The sequence below is a fragment of the Protopterus annectens genome, chromosome 12.part0 (genome assembly GCF_019279795.1).
Source record: "Protopterus annectens isolate FY-2018-M chromosome 12.part0, PAN1.0, whole genome shotgun sequence".
Taxonomy (NCBI): domain Eukaryota; kingdom Metazoa; phylum Chordata; order Ceratodontiformes; family Protopteridae; genus Protopterus; species Protopterus annectens.
This window is the reverse complement of record NC_056746.1, coordinates 784,007,406-784,029,299: the sequence shown is the minus strand read 5'-3', so window position 1 is coordinate 784,029,299 and position 21,894 is coordinate 784,007,406. Positions and strand designations below refer to the sequence as shown.

Below are 21,894 nucleotides of genomic sequence, written 5' to 3'. Positions count from 1 at the left end.
GTAACTTTTTTCTTAAATAATGTCATTGTATAATAGCAATAACCCATGACTGGGTGAGGGTAATGCTAATGTTAGCCAACCTTTGGCTTTAAGGCCTCATGACCAAACCATGCCAACCATGGGTAAATCCAGCATTACCCACACCCAGCCATGGGTTATTGCTATATTACAAAATTCAAAATCCATATTACAAAGAACAAATGTGGAAAAGCAGGGACTTTTAGTAAAATAAAACTGAAGTGTTAAACAATATGCAATGAAAGATATTCAGAGGGCTTTATTAAAGAAAAATAGAACCCCCCCCCCCCAAAAAAAGATGGTGTTATGTTGTTTAGAGGATAAGATATTGGGGAAAGGAAGGAGAGAGTGCAGGGTATTTCTAAGTGTTATCACCTGCTGCATTTTAGTCTGTTGAAAGTTTACTTTTCTTTGTGAAAATTTCAATACCAAGTGAAGGGTTTCAGAGTTTAGATGAAAATATGCTGTTTTGTCTGTCATTTTTATGTTACTTTGTATAAGCTTGTATTAATCTGTTTTAAAAACATGTGAAAGTAATATATTTCAAAGGCAAGCCCTTCAGATTAGTCTTATTTAACAATGTCAAATAAAATGTGCCCTTACATAAATTATTATTGTATGTAATTTTCAAAACACTGTTCTATTGACCTTTATTTCCCAGGCGTTCGGATACCGTTGATAATCATTTGCTGGATCTTTGCATCATGGTATTCCGCGCAGTGTTTGTTAATGGAAATAAGATTACTTTGGGAAGGCTGATGATCCATAGTAAGCGGGCTGTGAAGAAGTTCGTTGGCTGTGATGTAATGTTGGAGCCGGGAGAGTATGCTGTGGTATGCTGCGCCTTTAATCACTGGCACATGGCTATACCTGGAACATCTAGTGCAAATGGTGAGCTAGCAGCTGACTGTTGTTTGTATTCATGTATGCAATAAAAATGTAACTGAACTGGCCATTTAAGTTTATATATATATATATATATATATATATATATATATATATATATATATATATATACATATATATATATATATATATTTTTTTTTTTTTACATATATATTTCATTTTTCCTAACAATGTAATTACTTGTACATTTTATTCTTTTGTATAACGAGCATAATATCTGTTGTCCTTTTGTGAGCTTTTCTCCCCGGGCCTCTACTGAAAATGGACATGTATCCAGCTAGACTAGCCCGGTCAACAAATGTAAAATATTTATTTTTATTTATTTATTTTACATTTGTTGACCGGGATAGTCCGACTGGATACATGTCCATTTTCAGCGGAGAAAAGCTCCAACGTAGTCGCAGAGACAAATAGTTACATATTAGTGTTTAAGATAGAAAAGAAGAAGAAGAATAAAAAGCAATTTACATACTACATACTACACTTGCTACCTTGTTCTAACAGACACAACTTACGACAGTTCAATATACAGATCTTTAAAAAGATGCTAGTGAATTTATTAAGACAGATTATAGATTATAGTTTGGCTAATGTACAATATACATGCTTTTTGATTACATATCCCCACTCTAGGTTGTCCTTTTGGGTTTAGATTTACTTGAGAAGTAGTATGGCCTTGGTTTAACGAAGAGGAGCTAGTCTGGATTTGAGCATGGACATAGCCAATGCGACTTAAAATGGAGTTTTAGACTCTTTTTGAATTGAACAAGAGAAGTAATAAGCATGAGGTTGTTGGGGAGGGAGCACCATAGCTTTCCAGTGGTGTTGGCGAACAGAGCATCGCCACCCATATTGTTGGATTTGGGTGTTTGGACAAGGAGTCTGTTTGATGAGCGAAGGCAACTTAGATTGGTGTAAGGAATTATTATATTTTTCAGTGCAGGGGTGTTATCAGGTTGTTTAAGAATTTTAAAAGCTTCTATGAGTTGGTTCATCTTGAGAAGATTAGGGAGTTCTATCCAGTCAAGTTTTTTCAAGTTAAAGCAGTGGTGTGTTCTATAGGGCAATCCGGTTACAAATCTGGCAATATGATTATAACAACCTGAAAGTTTGTTCAGGTCAGATTTGTTAAGGTTAGAAAGCACGGGAGAGGCATATAGAAGGGTAGAGAGAAGGTGTGAGCGGGCAGTGGCCACTTTGGCCAGAGGGGTTAGGAAGTTCTTTATCCTGTATAAGGACCCAAGTTTCTTGTTTACGGACTTAATGGTTTGGTTGATATGCATATCAAATCTAAGTTTGTTGTCAATGATAACTCCTAGTAGATTTGTGTAGGAATCTGGTGAGATGATGGTACCATTATTGGATTGTATAGTAAGATGTGTGGGAGGGGATGTATTTGTTGGGTAGAAGAGAAGTAGTTTGGTTTTGTTTGGGTTTAAGATCAGATGATGATCTGCTTGTAGGTTTGGTAGAGAGTCATCGGAACATATTAGAGTTGAGTCATCTGCATACTGAATACAGGTGGCTTCGGGGATGACTGAATGGAGGTCATTTATAAAGACTGAGAAAAGAAGAGGTCCTAATATGGAGTCTTGAGGAACTCCTATGGTATTTGGTAGCAGGTGAGAGAGCTTATTTTGCCACAGAACTGCTTGTTGTCTACCCGAGAGGTAGGCATGAAACCATTTAAGGGCTGTATTGTCTAGGTACAGGGTTTTCAGAGTGTGGAGAAGTAGCTGGTGGTTCACCATGTCAAAGGCTTTCGACAGGTCCAGAAAGAGAGCTGAGGATATTTTTTTGTTATTCCGGTTTTGGTTGATTTTATTGGTAAAAGAGAGGAGGGCGGTGGTCGTGCTGTGATGAGGTCTGAATCCATGTTCAGAGTTGGTCATTAGTTTGTTCTGGGTGAGATAGTGCATAAGTTTGTGGACACACCTTTCCATAATTTTGGCAAGTGGTGACAGTATGGCTGTTGGCCTATAGTTCGATAGTTCTGTGGATGAGCTACCTTTATGGAGTGGAATGACATAGGATATTTTCCATATTGAGGGGATTGTGGCCTCGGTTATGGATCTATTGATTAGAATTGAGATAGGATAGGCTATGGCATCTGCAGCTATTTGCAGATATTCAGCTGGGAGTAGAGCTGCAGAAAGGGTAGTTGGTTTTTGCTTCTTCAGTAGGGATCTGATATAGGATGTAGAGATAGGCTGGAGGTTAAAGGAGGGTAGTGACTTGGGTACAGGATTTTTTAATGTAGAGGAGGGGGGAGGTAGTTGGTTGGCTAAGGACTGAATAGTCTCGGTAAAGAAAGTATTGACGGTATTTACTACTTCTTCAGGGCTTTTACTACTTAGTGTCCCAGGGGTAGGAGTAGAGGATTTGCCTGGATGGAGAAGGTTGTTTAAACCTGCCCAGAACTTCTGGGGGTTGTTGTTCATGTTGCAGATGGCAGAAGTAGTTTTTTTTGTCAAGGGTGTTGGCTTTTTTAGTCTCATTTCTCAGTTGTTGGAATTTAATGCGATCTAGGGGTAACTTGGTAGTGCGCCATTTGTCCCATGCCTTATCTCTAAGTGTTATTTTGGATTTGGACTCTGTTGTTAGCCAGGGTGCTATACGTATCTTAGTTCTGATTGACCGTTTAGGGGCCTGAGAGTCAAGTATGTTAAGAAATGTGTCATTAAAGAGAGTCACTCCCTCATCTAGGGGAAGGGACTTTAGCTTTGACCAGTTACAGGATTTAAGTTCCATTAGAAATTTTGTAGGCTCAAAGTTTTTTTTGTTTCTGACGAGCCTGTACATGGGCAGTCTAGCACTGATGATTTTGTCTTTCATTATGAATGTGACCAGGTGATCACTAAGATCATTGGGGAGAGTCCCAGATATATACTTATGGGGGTGACTATTGGTGAGTATCCAATCAAGAATACTCTCTTTTTGGTTAGAATTTCCTGTTCTGGTGGTGGAGGATATTCTCTGGGAGAATCCTTGGAGATTTATAAAGATAGGATTGGAGTGTGAAGAACATTGGTTCCAGTCGATGTTAACATCGCCTAGAACAATAGTTTCTTGAGGGTAGTTGTTAGCTATCCAGTTAAGAATGTTCTCCATTGTTTCTAAATTGTTCCCAGGGGGGATATAGATCTCAATTAGATTTATGCTTTTTTGATTGTTTAGTTGTAGTTTTAGAGCTAATAATTCTGCATTGGAGACTTGGGGTGGTTGAATGGGATTAATTATGATGTTAAGTGAGCTTTTGTACAGGACAGCTATTCCACCTCCCCTTTTCTTTATGCGATCAACCCTGAATATATTATACCCGGGTGGCAGGATCTCATTATCTTTGGTTGCAGGTTTAAGCCATAAAATAAATAATATATATATATATATATATATATATATATATATATATATATATATATATATATATATATATACACACACTTATGGTTAAGGGAGTGTGCAGATGTTAGCTTTACCAGTTGTGATTATCAGCAGTAAAATCATTAGTTTAACAGAGCAAGTCAGCAGTGCCAACAGTGTAATGCAGATACATCCATGACAGTAGCAAAAATACTGGTAAGCAAGGTACCAACCGTTGCATACATACATATAAACACCAAATATTTATTTATTATTTATTTATTTCCAGTTTGATTACCGTGGAAGTCCACTGGGCCCAAAGGATCCATTTTCAGTGGAGGCCCATGGAAAATAGCTCCAAGATACATAATACAGTACAGATACAAGAGATACAGAAGTATAAAAGATGCATTATATAGAACAGTTTACAACACATGTATATTCAGTGTCACACATAGCCAGACAAAATTCATTATGATTGATCTAAACTGGGTTATACAGATTCACTTATGCAAACACTCTTGTATAGTATGTGTGGAAACACTTTACATACACACCTTTAAAGTAAATGTAGAAAACACTTTACATGCACTCATTTAAAGTATGATGCTATTTACAATATTTACACAGTTGTGTTGTGTGATAAGTAGCTATAGGAGTTGTAGAGAGCTTAGATACACTCATAGTAAAGTAGCTATGGGAGTTTGAGAGCTTAGGAACCTGGGAGAATACCTCCTGGGGGCATATACTTAGATTTAGGTAGGGTGAAGGCAGGTACATTTTCATGTAGTGGACAGGTGTTTGAAAAGCTGGGTTTTAAAGTTTTCTGAGTTTGGTATAGTTCTTACAGTGGAAGGGAGAGAATTCCATTTCTTAGCTATTGAGAAAGAGAGGAGAAGTTGGCCAGCAGGACCTTTAGGCTTGTGGATAGCAGTTAAGTTTTGGTGTTCAGATCTGAGAGTTCTGTTGGGGGTGTAAGGGGGAAGGATATTTGCTAGAGCTGGACATTTTGTAGGGTGAAATACAAGTCTGTGTGCAGTGGTGAGTTGGAGGTAGTTTAGGTAGTCTGGGAGTTCTAGCCAATTCAGAGATTGTAGGGTAAGGCAATGATGGGTGGAATTTCTGGATATGGTAGCAAATTTAGATATTTTATTATAGCAGTTTTCTAGTTTGGAGGTGATAGAGGATGACAGGTTGGTTAGGAGAGGGGCTCCATATAATAAGGAGGGAAGAAGATAAGTAGTGGCCAGAGTTTGCCTAGTAGAGTTTGAGAGAAAGCGATTATTCCTGTATACCATACCTAGTTTTTGGTGGGTTTTGTTAATATTTTGTTGAATATGAATGTCAAACTTGAGGTATTCATCAATAGTAATGCCGAGTAGTTTAGTGGAGGGAACCACTTCTATAGGAGAGTTGGTTTGACTAAGGACTTTGAAAGCATTTTTGTCATAGGAATAAGTCTTTCTGGGGGGTGAATAGTAGAATTTTAGATTTATTAGCATTGAGAGAGAGGTGGTTTTGGCACATCCATTTTTTGGTGGTTGAAAAAGCAGTTTGGGTTTTAGTGAGCAATTCAGAGAAGTTAGAGGCAGAGTAGACTAAGGTTGAATTGTCTGCGTATTGAATGATTTTGGCATCAGGAATAGCAATGTGAAAGTTACTGATGAAGATATTAAAGAGCATAGGCCCAAGGATGGATCCCTGTGGTACACCAGTTGGGGTAGGTAAGAAGGAAGAGGTGGAGTTCTTCCATTTGACTGCCTGTGATCTGTCTGATGGGTAGCTGGAGAACCAGGATAAAGTGTTTGGTGAGAGATGTAGGTTTGAGAGATGAAAGAGAAGGTGTTTGTGGGAAACAGTATTGAATGCTTTAGACAGATCAAGCAAAACAGTAGAAACCAAGTGTCCTGAATCTCGGTCTTGATTGACAGTTTCTAGGAAAGCCAGTAGAGTGGTTATAGTGCTATGGCCTGGGCGGAAGCAATGTTGGGTAGGTATAAGACGATGGTTTTGGGTTAGAAAAGGCATGAGTTGGAGGTGGAAGCACTTTTCTAGGAGTTTGGAGATTGGTGAGAGCAGAGCAATAGGGCGGAAGTTTGAGATGTTGGTGTTGTTGCCTCTTTTGGAAAGAGGAAGAATATAAGCTGAGCATCAGAGTTTGGGGACATATGATTCCTTTATAGATCTGTTACTAATGATGCTGATTGGCAGAGCTTTACCATCAGCAGCACATTGTAGGAAGGAGGAGGGAATATTGTCAGGAGCATTAGAGCAAGGTTTAAGTTTGGACAGAAGTCTTTTTATAAAGTTAATGGAGACAGGTTTGAGCTTGAATATAAGGGGATGGTTATTAGGGGAGTTAGATGGAGAAGAGTGAGGGACTGGTGGGTTATCGTTGGGGTTCATAGGTTGGTACTAGGCTATCGGCCCTAGGGCCTATACAAGCCTAGCCATAACAATTATCTGGCTATTTCGTCCCATGGTATTTACTTCCCTGGACCCCTGTTTAGCAGGGCGACTGACATGATCACCGGGGTGAATTTCCTATCTCCCATCCAGTCATCAAGGTTCCTTTTGAAGAGGGCCAAAGAGGCACTCTGCTTGACATGTATGGGCAGTCTATTCCAGAGTCTGGGGAGTCTCTGGGTCAGGAACCTATCCCCCTCCAGCATGTTTTGTTCATTGTGATGACAAGGTTTAGATCCCTGGAGCGTGTGTCTGTGCGGGACTGGGATTTCTTTACGTGTAGCATGTCCAACAGCTCTTGGTTAGGTCAGAAATAGTTTCTATGAAAAATGAGTTAAATTCAGAGCTTAGTTCAAGGTCGGATTTACTAGGGCCAGGATTAAGAAGCGAGTTTATTGATTTCCAGAATTGCTTGGGGTTTTTATTGTTTTTAGACTGTAGCTTGATATAGTAGGATTTTTTGTCCTTAGTGATTAGCTGTTTTGCAAGGTTACGGAGTTGTTTGTATTGGAGCAAGGTATTGGGCAGTTTATTGTTTTGGTAAAGCTTCCATAATTTGTCCCTTTGGTGCATAATTTGTTTAGTATGTTTAGATAACCAAGGAGCTGTATTAGTTTTTATCCTTTTGTTTCTTAGTGGGGCTAGAGAGTTTAGAGTGTCTAGGAAGACAGAGTTGAAGTAGTCGATAGCACTGTCAAGAGGAAGGGTGTTTAAAATACACTGTACACTGTTAGTAAAAAGCCAGGAGAGGTCAATTTATTGTCAGACGATGTACAATACATATACTGTCTACATATGTGAGTCCTGAAGCTGCATACACCATAAATTATGGTACCACATCATTAATTTGCTCTGTGCCAACAGGGACTTGTTTTAAAGGCACTGTAGAAATCAGTAGCTGTGAAAGGCAAGTATATCTTGCAGAACACAAAACTATCACTGTGTAACAATTTGACTTCATTTCCTTGTATTTGCATGGCACAACTCACAACAAGCCATTACCTTGAGTTTTTATATTTAAAAGCAATTCATAAAAATCTCTTGCTGAAAAGTGCTAATAATGTACAAGGTGTGGAGCACTTGGAATAAGCATTGCTTAATGTAGCTTAGGGTATGAAGGTAATTCATTTAACACATGCTACATGCACACATACACACACACACACACACACACACACACACACACACACACACACACACACACACACACACACACACACACACACACACACACACACACACACACACACACACACACACACACACACAGGCAAGCTGCTAGGTGGGCAGGACATTCTGTCAGATCACTTTCTTTATTTTTCCTACATTCCATTATGAGTTGGTTATTTTTTTTAAATGCTGTCAACTGCTGACCTTGTGTGTTCTGTCTTTCCATACTTCTGTCAGTTATGCAGTCACCCCCCTTTCACATATCTTACCATCTTTTGTACGCTCCTGCAGTCAGAAGCTTGAAATGTGTAAAGGTGCAAGTGTTGAGAACCAGCAGCTGGCTTGACTGATACATTAGCTACTTCCAGTATCAGACTGTTAATAATAATGTTTAACACCTTTATTAACTTCACACATCTTTCAGCAACAAAATGGGTAGGCGGATCTCATACTATTGAGCGAATGCTCAAATAACCGAATGCAAAACTACCAAGCACACTTTTGCGAAAGTGCTTTTCCACCAATAAAGCACTTGCGCAAAAGTCTGCAAAAAAAAAAAAAAAAAAACAGTAAACATGTTTATGCAGGGGGGCAAGCCCCCCTGCACCCCCCACCCACCCTACTTTTATATTCTCACTCCAAGATCGCACTATTCTCCTATCCCCAGTGTACCGCAACCTCAGCAAAAGCCATTCTATCATCATTTTAATTTCCTTGCGCTCACTTTAGCAAAATTGCATTTTCGGAGAAAACACACTTTCGCCAAAGTGTGTCCTCAGTAGTTTTGTTTTCAGTTATTTGAGCTTTCACTCAATAGTATGAGACCTGTGTATGCATACAATTAGAAAGGAAAAGAAACCATTGTCATACACACATGCATATTCATATACATTTTTTATGTTTTAACAATTGTCATTTACTCCAACCTTACATGAATTGCTCAAGTCCTGCCTTCCCTTAAATTTCACTCCTCTTCCTGAACATTGTACTACATGTGTGGTTCCCACAAGTTCTATTTATTTCTATGCGAGTAGCTTACTTTTCTAAAGAACACACCTCCAAAATTTTTTATATCCTTTACAATATTCAGTGTTTCTATTACATTTCTGTTACATTTGGTGTAGCACTTGATTTCCATTTTCTAGTACTTTCTATTATTACATTATCTAGTATTTCCAAATAAATGCATTAAAGTTGTCAAGGCCTTAGTATGTCTAGGCACGTCAAATCTTATATGCTGACTCAAAACAGTAATTTCCTTAGTTATAGTCATTTGCTCCACCTTCCGCGGTGGTGCAGCGGTAGCGTTGTTGTCTCACAACAAGAGGTTCTCCCGTTCGATTCTCTGCTGGAATGCGGGGAGTGCCTTCTGTGTGGAGTCTGCATGTCCTCCCTGCGGTTGGGTGGGCGTTTGAAAGACATGGGTAAATGGGAGTGCATTCGTGGAAGATTGAACGTCGAGCTGGCACCTCGGCATTCGTGAAAATCTACTGCCAATCATTAGCGGATTGGAGTTCCGCTGTGGCGACCCCTAACCGGGAAAAGCCGAAAGACAACAACAACATAGTCATTTGCTCCACCAATATTTCTGACACAGTGCTGTGTAGGGAATTTTTAAAATCTGCCAACTAGTTACATTCTCAAAGAAAATGTATGTATTCCTCTCTCTTTTCCATCACACCTCCAGCAATTGCTCTCTACCTGAGGAAAAATTTTCTGAAGTTTGCTTGAGGTATAAAATAGTTATGCAAACACTTCTGTGCAAAAATCCTAAATGTTGCATACACGGGAGCCACATCGATGTTCTCCCACTATTCCTTTGTATACCGCCTTTCCATTTTCTCTTCCCAATCTTTTCTAACCACTTCTAACCACTTCTGATTAATTCTTGTAGTTGTAATTTTTAATGGTAGATTCTGTTCTAGATTCAACTGAAATCTCAACCGAAGTTATTTTTTCACTTAGGACTCCCCTATCCGTTTCCCTTTGCCTGTACTCTATCAGTCCCAGATAAGGAAGGTAGTCTTTAACCTGTAATTCAGAATTCTGCTTGGCTGTATTCTACTGTGTTACATTTCTAGCTGTAGTTATTTGCTCCCAGTAACTTGATTTCTTTGCTTATTTTCTCCAATACATTCCCCTTTTGCCTATTTTCTGTACTTTTACATGCAGTCATTCATATTGGTAAAATCTCGGTTCTCTTCCCTTGTTGGGATAAATACTATGTCCTTCATGGATGCATCTGCAGTCATAACAAATGGGTTGTCCTGTCGTCAAGCAGCCCTTCGGTCGGCCGGATTCCAAAGTCTGGGTCCGGCTTCGGCTGATGTCGCACTTCACCCGACGTCATCTCTGCTGGTCCTCGGGTATAAAGGCATCAGCCGACGCCATTTTCCTCAGTCTTTCTTGCCGCGTGGCGCCCGAAGCAGAAGCTGTTCGCAAGTGCCGGTCGGTCAGATCCAGAGATTACTACTACCGAATACTACTTCGAAGACTTCTAAAAGCTAAGTACCCCGTTGGGGACTCTTTCTTGCCTCAGCCGATGTCAGAAAAAGTCAATAACTGTTTAACTTGTGGGAAACAAATACCTCATAAAGATTTCCACTCTTACTGTCTGCCTTGCTTAGGCCCAGACCATGACGTAGCAGCCTGTTCGCCTGTGCTTCCTTCAACCGACGAACGCTTAGGCGCGGTCGGAGTTTGCTGAACAGTTTTTCGGCTCAGATTTTGTGTACATTATGCCGCCGGATCCTCCGACTACCCAAATTGTTAAAAACGCAAAGAAAAGACCGACACTCGCGGTCCGCGGTTTCGGCCGAAACCACGGTTAAGCAAGCGAGTGTCTCGGTTTCGGCCGAAACCGAGAAAACCGGTCAATCTTCAGCTGAATCCATGACTACTACTGAGGCTCCTGCTACCTTAGTTGAATCGGCCTCAGAAATTTTGCCTACAACTGTGGTTCCTAGTGATTTATCAGACACCATCCCTTTGGATGTCTCTACCCCAGCACGTGGTGCTGCTAGGCCTCCTGCAGCCATGTCTATTAAGGCCTTTGCCAGGGCTAAAGCAGCCAAATCTGTTAAATCAGTGCCTGTTAAACCCCCCTCACACAGGCCCACTTCAAGTTCACAAATGCTTACTCTGGCAGAAGATTTAATATCCTTAATTAGGGATCCCAATCTCACCCAGACAGGGCCTCTCAGCCCCAGAAAAGAGACCTAGAGCAGAGCCCCCCGAGCCAGTGTCCTCTGATGATTCTGCGGATGACTCAGACATTACAGACCAGCCAGAGGCTCCTTTTTCTACTTATGAAGACTCCGATGCTGAAGAATCCATTCCAGCTGCCTCTCCACCAGAGGAATTTTCCTTTGGGGAAACCTTACATGCCATGAGAGAACAATTCCAATGGCAGGGACAAGATTTCTCAGATTCAAGAAAAAGGCTTAGGACTTTTCTGCACTTACCACAACATAGGCCCTTAGCTATACCTCCTGTACTGCCTGTTGTGGATTATGCATTTAATGATGTTTGCACTGCTCCTGATTCTTTACCTCCAGCCCCTGCCAAACCAGATAGATTTTACAGGGTGCCAGACACTCATCACCACCTATTCAAGGCCCCACTTGCAGATCCCGAAACTATATCCCAGGGGCCTAAGGCAGTAGCCTCGACCACAGCAAAAAACCCTATTCCTTCTGAAAGGGAATCCAGGTCCTTAGAGAGATGGGGAAAAAAGTTTACACCTCTGCTACTCTCTCAGCTAGAGCTTTAAACTGTCAGTTTCATATGATCCAATACCAAGAGTTTATGCTTGATCAGTTAACTAAAAAACTGTCCTCTGATGAATCCTTAGATAAGAAATATGTATTAGAAATAGTGAATAATATCCAACAGGTTAGTAACCATTCCTTAAAATGTGGCTATGATGCACTGGAGGCTTCATTTAGATCAGCCATGACTGGCACAGTGATAAGAAGGCATGCATGGTTGAAAGAACAGGTCTTACCGGATCATGTTAAAGCAAAGCTGTTAGATGCTCCTATGGATAAGGCCAGTCTATTTGGTACACCTGCCCAGCAAGTAATGAAGAAAATGGAAGAAAAGGCAAAATCTGTACAAACAGTTAAAGATTTCTTACAGGTTCAGCCCCCAAGGTTTAGCAGGAACTGGCCTGCCAAAAATTGGTCCTTTCCAGACTCCACAAAATCCCAAAGGGGCAGGAATAGACGCTCTAGAGGCAGAAATCAATCCAGAGGAGGTGCCTACAGAGGACGACAGTGGCAAGGCAATAACCGAGGCACAGACACAACCACTGCCACTGCAACAGGACAATCACAGTGACTTGGCTCTGACACCGCCTACCAGGGAGCAAATAGCAGCACCTTTAGGCGGAAAGTTAGCCTTATTTTCGAAAAATTGGCACTATATCACAAAAGACAAGTGGATTTTGCAAACCATAGACCAAGGATACCGGTTCCACTTCCACACCTTACCATTAAAAAGAGGAATGCCAAACCTACCCCCAAATCAAAAAATAGAAGCCCTACAGCAGATAGCGAAATTAACAAAGATGAGAGCTGTGGAAAGAGTACCAATAACAGAACAGGGCAAAGGATTCTACTCCAGACTCTTCCTAGTACCAAGAAAAGAGAAAAGTTGGAGACCTATTCTCGACCTGTCCGTCTTAAACACATACATCATTGTCCCAAAATTCAAAATGCTGACCCTACAGCAACTTCTTCCCATGCTGGGCAAGGAGTGTTGGCTGGTAACTCTAGATCTCAAGGAGGCATACCTGCACGTCCCCATTCGACCAAATTGCAGAAGATACTTCAGATTTCTTGCAGGATCAGAGCATTATCAATTCTCAGCATTGCCTTTTGGCTTATCTACTGCGCCCAGAGTATTCACAAAATGCCTGGCATCAGTAATCGCTCACTGCAGACTACAGGGAATCCAAATTTATCCATACCTGGACGACTGCCTGTTACAAGCGGACAACAAAAGCAAGCTGACAACAGATTTACAAAGGGTCATTTACTTGCTACAAGCCCTGGGATACACAGTCAATTTACAAAAGTCAAGACTGATACCATCCCAAACAAGAACATTCTTGGGCGGAATTGGACACAGTAAAACAAATGGCATTCCTAACTGCAGAAAAACAAAAAGAACTCCCTCTTTACTTCTTGGCATTAACAAAGCAGAACAAACTAACAGCAAGAAAAGTTCTGCAGGCCTTGGGCTTCATGGCATCATGCATAATCTTGGTCCCACATGCCAGACTGCATATGAGAAAGCTACAGTGGTACCTAAAGAATTTATGGTCTCAGCACAGGCACAGCTTAGAAACAGAAATCCCACTAATCCCATGCCTAAAACAGGAGTTCCTATGGTGGGCTCAAGCATGCCAGTCAAACCCAGGCGTACCCTTCCACAACTTTCGAACAAGCCAAACCATCACAACAGACGCCTCAGACCTAGGATGGGGGGCGCACATGCTGGACAAATGCATACAAGGATTGTGGACTCAAGACCAGTTGCACCTGCACATAAACCAAAAAGAAATGCTGGCAGTAAAACTGGCAATCCAAAAATTCAGACCATTCCTCAAAGAAGGCCATTTGATGATAAGGACAGACAACACCACAGTCATGTGGTACATCAACAAACAGGGAGGCACTCATTCATACCCCCTATGCAGAATAACTTTGGACCTTTGGAATCTGGCTCTCAGCTACAACATCCAGTTACAGGCAATTTTTGTGCCGGGAAAAGAGAACACCCTAGCAGACATGTTAAGCAGAACCACCTCGGATGCTCACGAATGGATGCTACACCCGGACATCTTCAAGGCCATCACAAAGAAATGGGGAATGCCACAAATAGATCTATTCGCATCCCCACTCAATCACCAGCTCAAAAATTCTGCACAAGGACATTCCACCCACTTGCATGGAAGGTGGACTCTCTATCCTTCAGCTGGAAAGGCCTGACAGCATATGCATTTCCACCTCTTCCCTTGATGCACAAGGTACTACTGAAAATCAAAGAGGAACGTCCAAGGATAATACTGATAGCTCGGAATTGGCCAAGACAACACTGGTACCCATTGCTGAGGAGCATGTCTCGAGAGAATGTGGTCAATACCCTGATGCCTTTGATGTTAACTCAGAACAACTACAACATCATGCATCCAAACCTAAAAACCTTGCAACTGACTGCCTGGAACATCACATAGCAGCAACTAACCCAGACCTTTCCCAAAGGGTTAAAGACATTATCCTTGAAGCCCGCAGACCTTCAACAAGAAGGAACTATGCAGGAAAATGGAAAAGGTTTGTCATTTGGAGTTCTGAAAGAGGAAAAGATGTGTCGAACATAGATATTGCTAACATTCTGGAGTACTTGGCAGAGCTTCTACATACAGGCCTGTCCTATTCCACCATCAAGATACATGCATCAGCTATTTCAGCAGAATACAGCTTCGATCCACCTGTCTTTTCGCATCCTCTACTCAGGCAGTTCCTCAGAGGGATCAAGAATGTAAAACCTCCTAGGAAACCACCATTACCAGCATGGGACTTGAACTTTGTGCTAGAAAAGTTGACACTCCCTCCGTTTGAACCAGCAGCAACAGCAGATCTGCAACACCTGTCATGGAAAACTGCCTTCCTACTGGCAATTACCTCAGCAAGGAGGGTTTCGGAACTACAGGCCTTAATGGCAGTGCAACCCTTCCTAATCTTCCATCAAGATAGGGTGTCCATGAGAACTAATCCTACATTTATGCCTAAGGTGGTATCCAGAGTGTCTTTAAACCAGGCAATCCACCTACCTACCTTCTTTCCCAATCCACAGAACAGGGGGGAAAGACTGCTGCATACCTTGGATGTACATAGGCAGTTACGCTACTACCTGGACAGAACCAAAAGTAACAGAAAAACTGACCAGCTTTTAGTAGCCTATGCAACAGGAAGGGAAGGAAAAGCAATTTCCAAACAGACAATCTCCAAATGGATAGGAAATTGCATAAGATTCTGTTACTCCTACCATGGAAAACCAATTCCACAGAACATAAGACCTCATTCTACAAGGGCTACAGCCACTACCACAGCTTTCTTACGAGGAGTGGCAACCAAAGACATTATTGAGGCGGCTACTTGGACCTCCGTGCATACATTTGCCAAGCATTATAATTTACCTCTATACTCTAGATCCCGAGCAGGGTTTGCCACTGCTGTACTGCAAGGGATCCTAACTACACCATAAATTTTCTTCCTCCACCCCTAGTTTGGCTATGGTATTCTACCCATTTGTTATGACTGCAGATGCATCCATGAAGGACATAGTACAGTTTTGTACCTACCATAAATGTAGATGTCCGAACTGGATAGCATCTGCAGTCAGGATTACCCACCCTCCTTCCCCTCTGTGGTACTCCTAGGGTATTTACCCTCCTAATAGCTAGCTGGGGGGGGGGTCTCTTATGGTGTATTTGTTTGTATATATGTACATACATGCTTATTTTTGTGTTTGCCTTCTACTTTTGGAAACATTGGCATTTATCCAAAATTTAGCCTTCCAAGAGGGCAACTGGCATCTGGGGCAAGAAACACTGAGGAAAATGGCGTCGGCTGATGCCTTTATACCTGAGGACCAGCAGAGATGACGTCGGGTGAAGTGCGACATCAGCCGAAGCCGGACCCAGACTTTGGAATCCGACCGACCGAAGGGCTGCCTGACGACAGGACAACCCATTTGTTATGACTGCAGATGCTATCCAGTTCGGACATCTACATTTATGGTAGGTACAAAACTGTACTTTCTACTGCTTTATTAATATAATATTGCATTTGACTGTTAATGTCCTTAAGGGCCTGCACCCAAAATCCTACTCTCTACTTATTTCTTGAACCCCCACATTGTTTCGTCGTCATCTCTTTCCACTTTGATATGTAACTTTCTACTTGTGTTGTGCATATAATGAGCCTTAACTGCATAGCTGTAAAGTGTCATTTCAAACCCTGCACTACTATGTTCTATGGGTCAGAATGGCGTCTTCTTCACCTATTTATCAGTTATGGTCCACAACTTCTCTAGTTGCTAAAAATATATCTAACCCCTATATACATCTAAAGGGACTAGAAACCTTTTCACTGTTTTTATTAACCATATCCATAATCAGGAGCTTCCGACTTCTCAATTTTTGTATTATATTTTATTTACTGTATTCTCACATATACCATAATAGAATCCTTTTTAATCCATAGATCTAAGTACTTGAGTCAGTTGTAGTGTTTATACATAGTTTTTCGCTATAGCCTTTGTTTTATCTTTGTTTATTTTATAGCCTGAAAGGACTTGAAACTGTCTCAAAATGTTTACAACACTGAAATGACTTTTCCTAGATTTATCAAGTATAAAATAATAACAACATATGTGAATAAAGCTAACATTTCACAAATACCATACCAGTTTTATCCATGATTTTGTCAGTCGTTTACCCATTAATTGAAGTGTAAAGCAGTTAATAAAGTGAAAAGAGGACACCCCCCCCTCCAGGTTCCTCTGTTTGAATGCATCTTATTGGAGAGGAACCAGATTGTTAATAAATTTTGAGGACTAAGATCATCCTATTGTGTGGATTAGCTTTATGGTGATCACAAGTATTGGTAGACTGTGAGAAATAAGAGTGAAGAGCCAGCATTACCTATACCAAGCCTTGGGGTAATGTTATAATGACCAGTAAATAGTGCAGTGCAGTAAACAATATAGATTCTAACTCTTAATACAGCATTCTTTTCGTAGGAAACACTACATTTTTTTTATTTTGACTTTGTATTTAATAATAAAACTTGCATTTTTTCTAAGTGACATCTAATGTGTCCTCTGGACAACCTTTTACTAATTACTAAATGAAACATAATCCTGCATTTTGAACTAACAACTAGTTCAAAAGTTTGTATTCTGTCCATTCTGTTGCTGGAACACAGTACATTGAGAAGTTGTTAAAATATTCTGTAAAAATTTGAGTTTAATTATGCTGAATTCTAAGTTAGCCTGTTTTTTTTTCCAAACAGATTTGTGGTTTCATACTGTAATGGGAAAAGTCTCCCTGATGTTTTGGTTAATAGTTATTTATTACCCTAACAGAAAATGAAACCTTCTTTCTTCTGTCCTTTATTCTGTGAACATATTTGGTTTAGAAATGCTGATGAGTATGAGATGAAGAATTATGCAAACTGACTCAAGAAGGGTTATTCACGGTATTTTCTGCTCATGTAATCTCTGTTACATTGAAAATACTATTCATAATTTGAAAGAAGGCCTGCAAGAATATCTGTGAATTGTCTTTATTGGGAATTGAATAATGTTGTTATGTTGCTCAGAATATTATAGAAAACATGGGGGACAGTATGTTACTAGTTTAAACTGTAGGATTGTGTTTGTTGTAGTAGTTAGTAAATGGTGGTCTCTGAACATAGTAAATGTTTGTAGAAGAATTAGAAGCTTGAGTTGTTATTGAATATAGCACTATGCCACCTAAAGTAGCGAATTTAGTGCTCCCTATGACACAGTTACTGTATCAGAATAATAAAGTATCATATTGTCTATTTAATTTACTGTAATTGGAGCTAAATGTGCTTTTTTAATAATGGTTATGGGGATAACCTTAGAGCACTTTAAGATGTTATTGATTGTCATATGATAAAATTATTTTTTAAATGAAAGTAAATTATTAAACTGCTCTGAATCCTTGAAGGCAGTAAGCCAAACTACCAAGGTGTTGCAGTAAAGTAGCTAGAGTATTCTTTCAGGTGTTTTTTGTGAATATTGAAATTGCCCGTATCAGTGCATTGCATTATCATATAGAAAGGGCTTCGTCCATGACTACAAATAATCAGTTTGTTTCTAAATGCTAGTACTGTATTACCACCCCATCAGCATCTATCGATTGTGCCACCTAACATAACACCTTGCAACCAGGACAGCCTGCTTCTTTGCCCTAGTCTTACAGCACCACAGAGATGTCATGAGGTTGGTTAACATCAGGAGGCCTGAATCAAGAATTCACTTTCTGCTATTATGCCCATTAAATCTAACTTCCTTGCAGTCAGTTTCATCATTTTCACGTTTTTAACTTTCAACATTAGAATTTTTTTCTAATCCATGAAGATTATATATTCTATAACTAGAATCATAGCACCACTCCATTACATTTCTTCATCTTACCTTTATAAGTTACGTCCATTACCTTTCTATCTGAGTACATATTAACTGTTTGCCTATATTTCTATAACATCTGCCCCATCAATTTTCTGTTCAGTTAGAAGTGCATTCAGAAGACTATTTTTTTATCCTTGTACTATGTGCAGTACAAAGGAAAATGTAGCTGAATCCCATGTAAACCTTATTCATCATTCCCTAGCCTCCAATGGGCCCTTGTCTAACTGAGTGACAGCTGTATCCTGTACAAGAAGGAACCTGATGGGTCCCTTGGTGGTTATGTACTTTTGCCAATGCAAAAAAAATACACACACAAAAATATTTACTTTTCTCCAAGACTTGGAGATCTTGGAGTTGGTATATATAAGTTTGGGGAGTGCATGGGGGTGACTTGTCTCCCCTACAAAAACAGAAGTTTAAAGGAGGAGAGAGATGTTCAATATCTGCTGCCCTTCTGAGTTTTTGATCTATTTTTTTTTTTTTGTCTGTAAGCAGTTGGCATTACAAATACCAGCATTTCAGTATTGAAACACATTTTTGTCTTCATCCTCAGCAATTCCTATTGCTACAGTTCCGCAACCCCTCCTCCAGATGAGAGAAGTATAGTGAGCCAGATCATCTTCATCTCTAAAGGAAGGGTGAGATAGTTACAGCCAATCATTCCCTTGCTGCCCCGTAGGGCCTTGCAGTACACAGACTGCTAGTCAAACCTTGGGTCGTTATATCCTTTGAGTAATTCAGGCTCCATATCTCTTTTCCACTGAGCCAGCATAGTGTCTTTTTCATTTTTCTGCCTCATCATCCATTTTTATTTAGCCTGACAACTCTTCCTTTAGCTTTCTTTGATTCATTACACAAATGCAGACTGTTTTGTCTGCACTGAATGAACTTGGTAACCTTTCCTCAGTTTGGAACTTTGCTTTTCTCAGTGTTCCTTTTTTTTTAATTATATTATTATTATGTTCCTTTTTTTCTTAAATGCTCTGTGTTGTCTTGTTTCTTTTTCATGCCACTTCATTTAAGAAACGCATTGTTTCCCAGCTTCTTTTGACTTGTATAAGTTCAAACCATGTGCCTTTTTTGATGTCTCCCTGTTGTTCCAACCTGCTGTTACTGCCCTTCTGTTTGAGTTTTCTGTGGCATTTCCCTGTTTTGTCAGTGTTTGCTTATGGAGTATAGAACCCTTATTACACTGTAGTTATATTGTTGATGAACTCCACTAAATGATGATAATTTGTTTCCAAATATCAGCATACTTCCAGACATGGGAGCTCCTCTCCCTAATCATATGAGAAAACTGGGTCCAGAACTGCTTTTTGCCTTGTAAGCTTCAGGACAGAGGCCATTTTAAAGCAATTTGTTCTTTGCATGGCTACAGGCAAAATAGTTTATTTAAGGTATGGCATATTAAAGTTTGCTATCAGTGATCATGACAGTATGTTTTGTCATTTTCTTAGTGTGCTCCTCCCACTGAGGAGGCACATTCAGGTATTACAGAAACTGTGCCATCTTTTTCCAACATAACTTGTATTGCTTTGCCTTTTCCTTGTTTTCTACTTTGTTCTGTTGGTTTTAGCCCTTTCCTTACAAAGAAAAATTATGTACCATAACCTTGTAAATGATGCCTTCAGAAAGAAGTGTACATCATCTTTTATATAGTTTGTAAAGAGGGGTTCCAGAGATGGGTATTTTGAAATTCAGAGCACATTGTTTGAGGAATGACATGTTTAGGTTCTTTTTATTAAAAGTACGTATAGACTTCATTGTAGATCTGTGGCTCCACTTAAATGTAACCAGTCACACCAAACACCAGAAAAACCAAAAGAAGGAAACTGCGAAAAAACAGTTGGATACCAGCAAACCACTTTATTCCACAAAAACACAGCAGTTAAGCGCTTTCGTCTTTGCTTAAAGACCCCCTCTGAGGAAAGCACTTAACTGCTGTGTTTTTGTGGAATAAAATAGTTTGCTGGTATCCAACTGTTTTTTCGGAGCTTCCTTCCTTTGGCTCCACTTAAATGTATTGTAGGCTGCCTCCTCCCTTATCAGAGTTTCTGGATGATGTGTATAGACGTCTGCTACACTGCAGAAAGATAATTGTAGTGCTTTTGTTTGTAAGTATCAGTAGTGTTTGTGGGTAGTGGGTCTGCACATGGAAATAGGTTAGCAACTGCTGCCGTTGAGACATTTATTAGGCTTATTTTTATAAATATGGTTGCATATATTTTTAGGTTACACACACTGGAAACTGGACAGCTGCCATTGTCCTTAATTTGTGGGAATAGCCACTGGGGCATTGGTAAATATACATTTTCAGGCAATACCAAAGATTTACTTATTGGAAATAAGAATTCCTGTTATGAAGCTCTTAAGCTGTGGCCTTTTTTGAGGTAGGGTTGTTTTAAGAGATGAAAGTCCACAGTATGTGTGTAAGCTTTGTCGTTATCCTTGACCCTTAAAACAAACATTTTCATTCTGCTGTGGGTAGAATTTTCAGTTTCATTTTACATAATTTCACATTTTATAAAAGTTACCCTCAAACTGCCATTTGTGTGTAAACCCAGTTATAATCTGGGTTTGCACTCTGAGATCTATACTAGTTTCACACTGTTCACGTGTCATCTAGGGTATAAAAATATGTATTAAAGAAGTCTGTTGTTAACAAAAATGTATATCATACCGGTTTAACTGTATTTTAATTGCTTTACAGTTTGAATTCCAAGCAGAATGACATTGCTGTCATTCTTCTTTCTGCACTGAACTTTGCACAATAGGATGAAGGAAACACTTTTAACTTAGTGATGCATCCTAGAAAACCAAAACTATGAGAATCTGTCAGTAAGTGGCATGAAAGTTTTCAAGTCGGATGCCAGATTTTTCTAACCAGTATTTTACTCTGCCACTTCTTCAGCATCACAATAGCTATATTTGCTTGCATTTTACATGGGTCTCTTCTAGTTTTTTTATAATGAAAGATGCAGTGATTTGGTTAGGCAGTTTTGCTTTCATTACATCTTTATTTGAAATGTGGAGCTCCGATTAATGCCTTGTTGATTGCACGAACATAACACTAGGGTTAAAAGCCAGAGTGTATTAAATAGAACAGTACAAATGTAGGAGAAGACATCTGATTCTTTGGTCAAAGTTTCTATGCAGATAGATAAACACCATAATTTAAGTTTTATGTTTGTATTTATATTGTTTTTGTTTACCAGGTTTGTCTGACTGGGTTTAATCAAAAAACCCTTTTCAGTGGAGGCCTGTGGAGAAAAGCTTCCTATGGATCATGTCCCCTTACAGGTCATTTTTTAACACCAGTACTTTTTTTTTCAGTTCTGATCACCGTTTTGAATTAATTTATAAGTTTGCTTTTGAGTCTGCATGGTGGAAGCTGTTTAATCAGTTTTGTGTCTTATTTAATAAGATATCCAATTTCCATTTATTACTAATCCATGATATTGTTTTTATAAAATGAGTAATTCATTGCTAGTTCGAGGTGGATATGCCAAAACCAGCATCACTACTGACATATAACTTAAACTTTAAGTTACACAGAATTTTCGGGTCTATATTATAACATCGAAGTCTAAAAACTTCAAATGTTATAATATCGAACCATTTCGATTGAAAGACTATAACATCAAACACCCGCTCCCTAACCCTAAGGTCCCTAACTATCATACACTCACCTTAACCCGATCTGTTCTCACACTTACCTTAACCCAGTCCGTAACCTTCACT

General features: G+C 39.7%; 1 protein-coding gene across 1 annotated transcript in view; it reads left to right on the top strand.

Annotated features, from left to right (window-relative positions):
* CAPN15 (calpain 15) overlaps window positions 1-21,894 on the top strand; it is a 1,742,089-nt gene that overhangs the window by 1,578,171 nt on the left and 142,024 nt on the right. Inside the window, exon 11 of the mRNA XM_044088958.1 lies at window positions 680-909. Within this exon, the coding sequence (XP_043944893.1) occupies window positions 680-909 (230 nt within the window). The remainder of the gene's footprint in view (window positions 1-679; window positions 910-21,894) is intronic.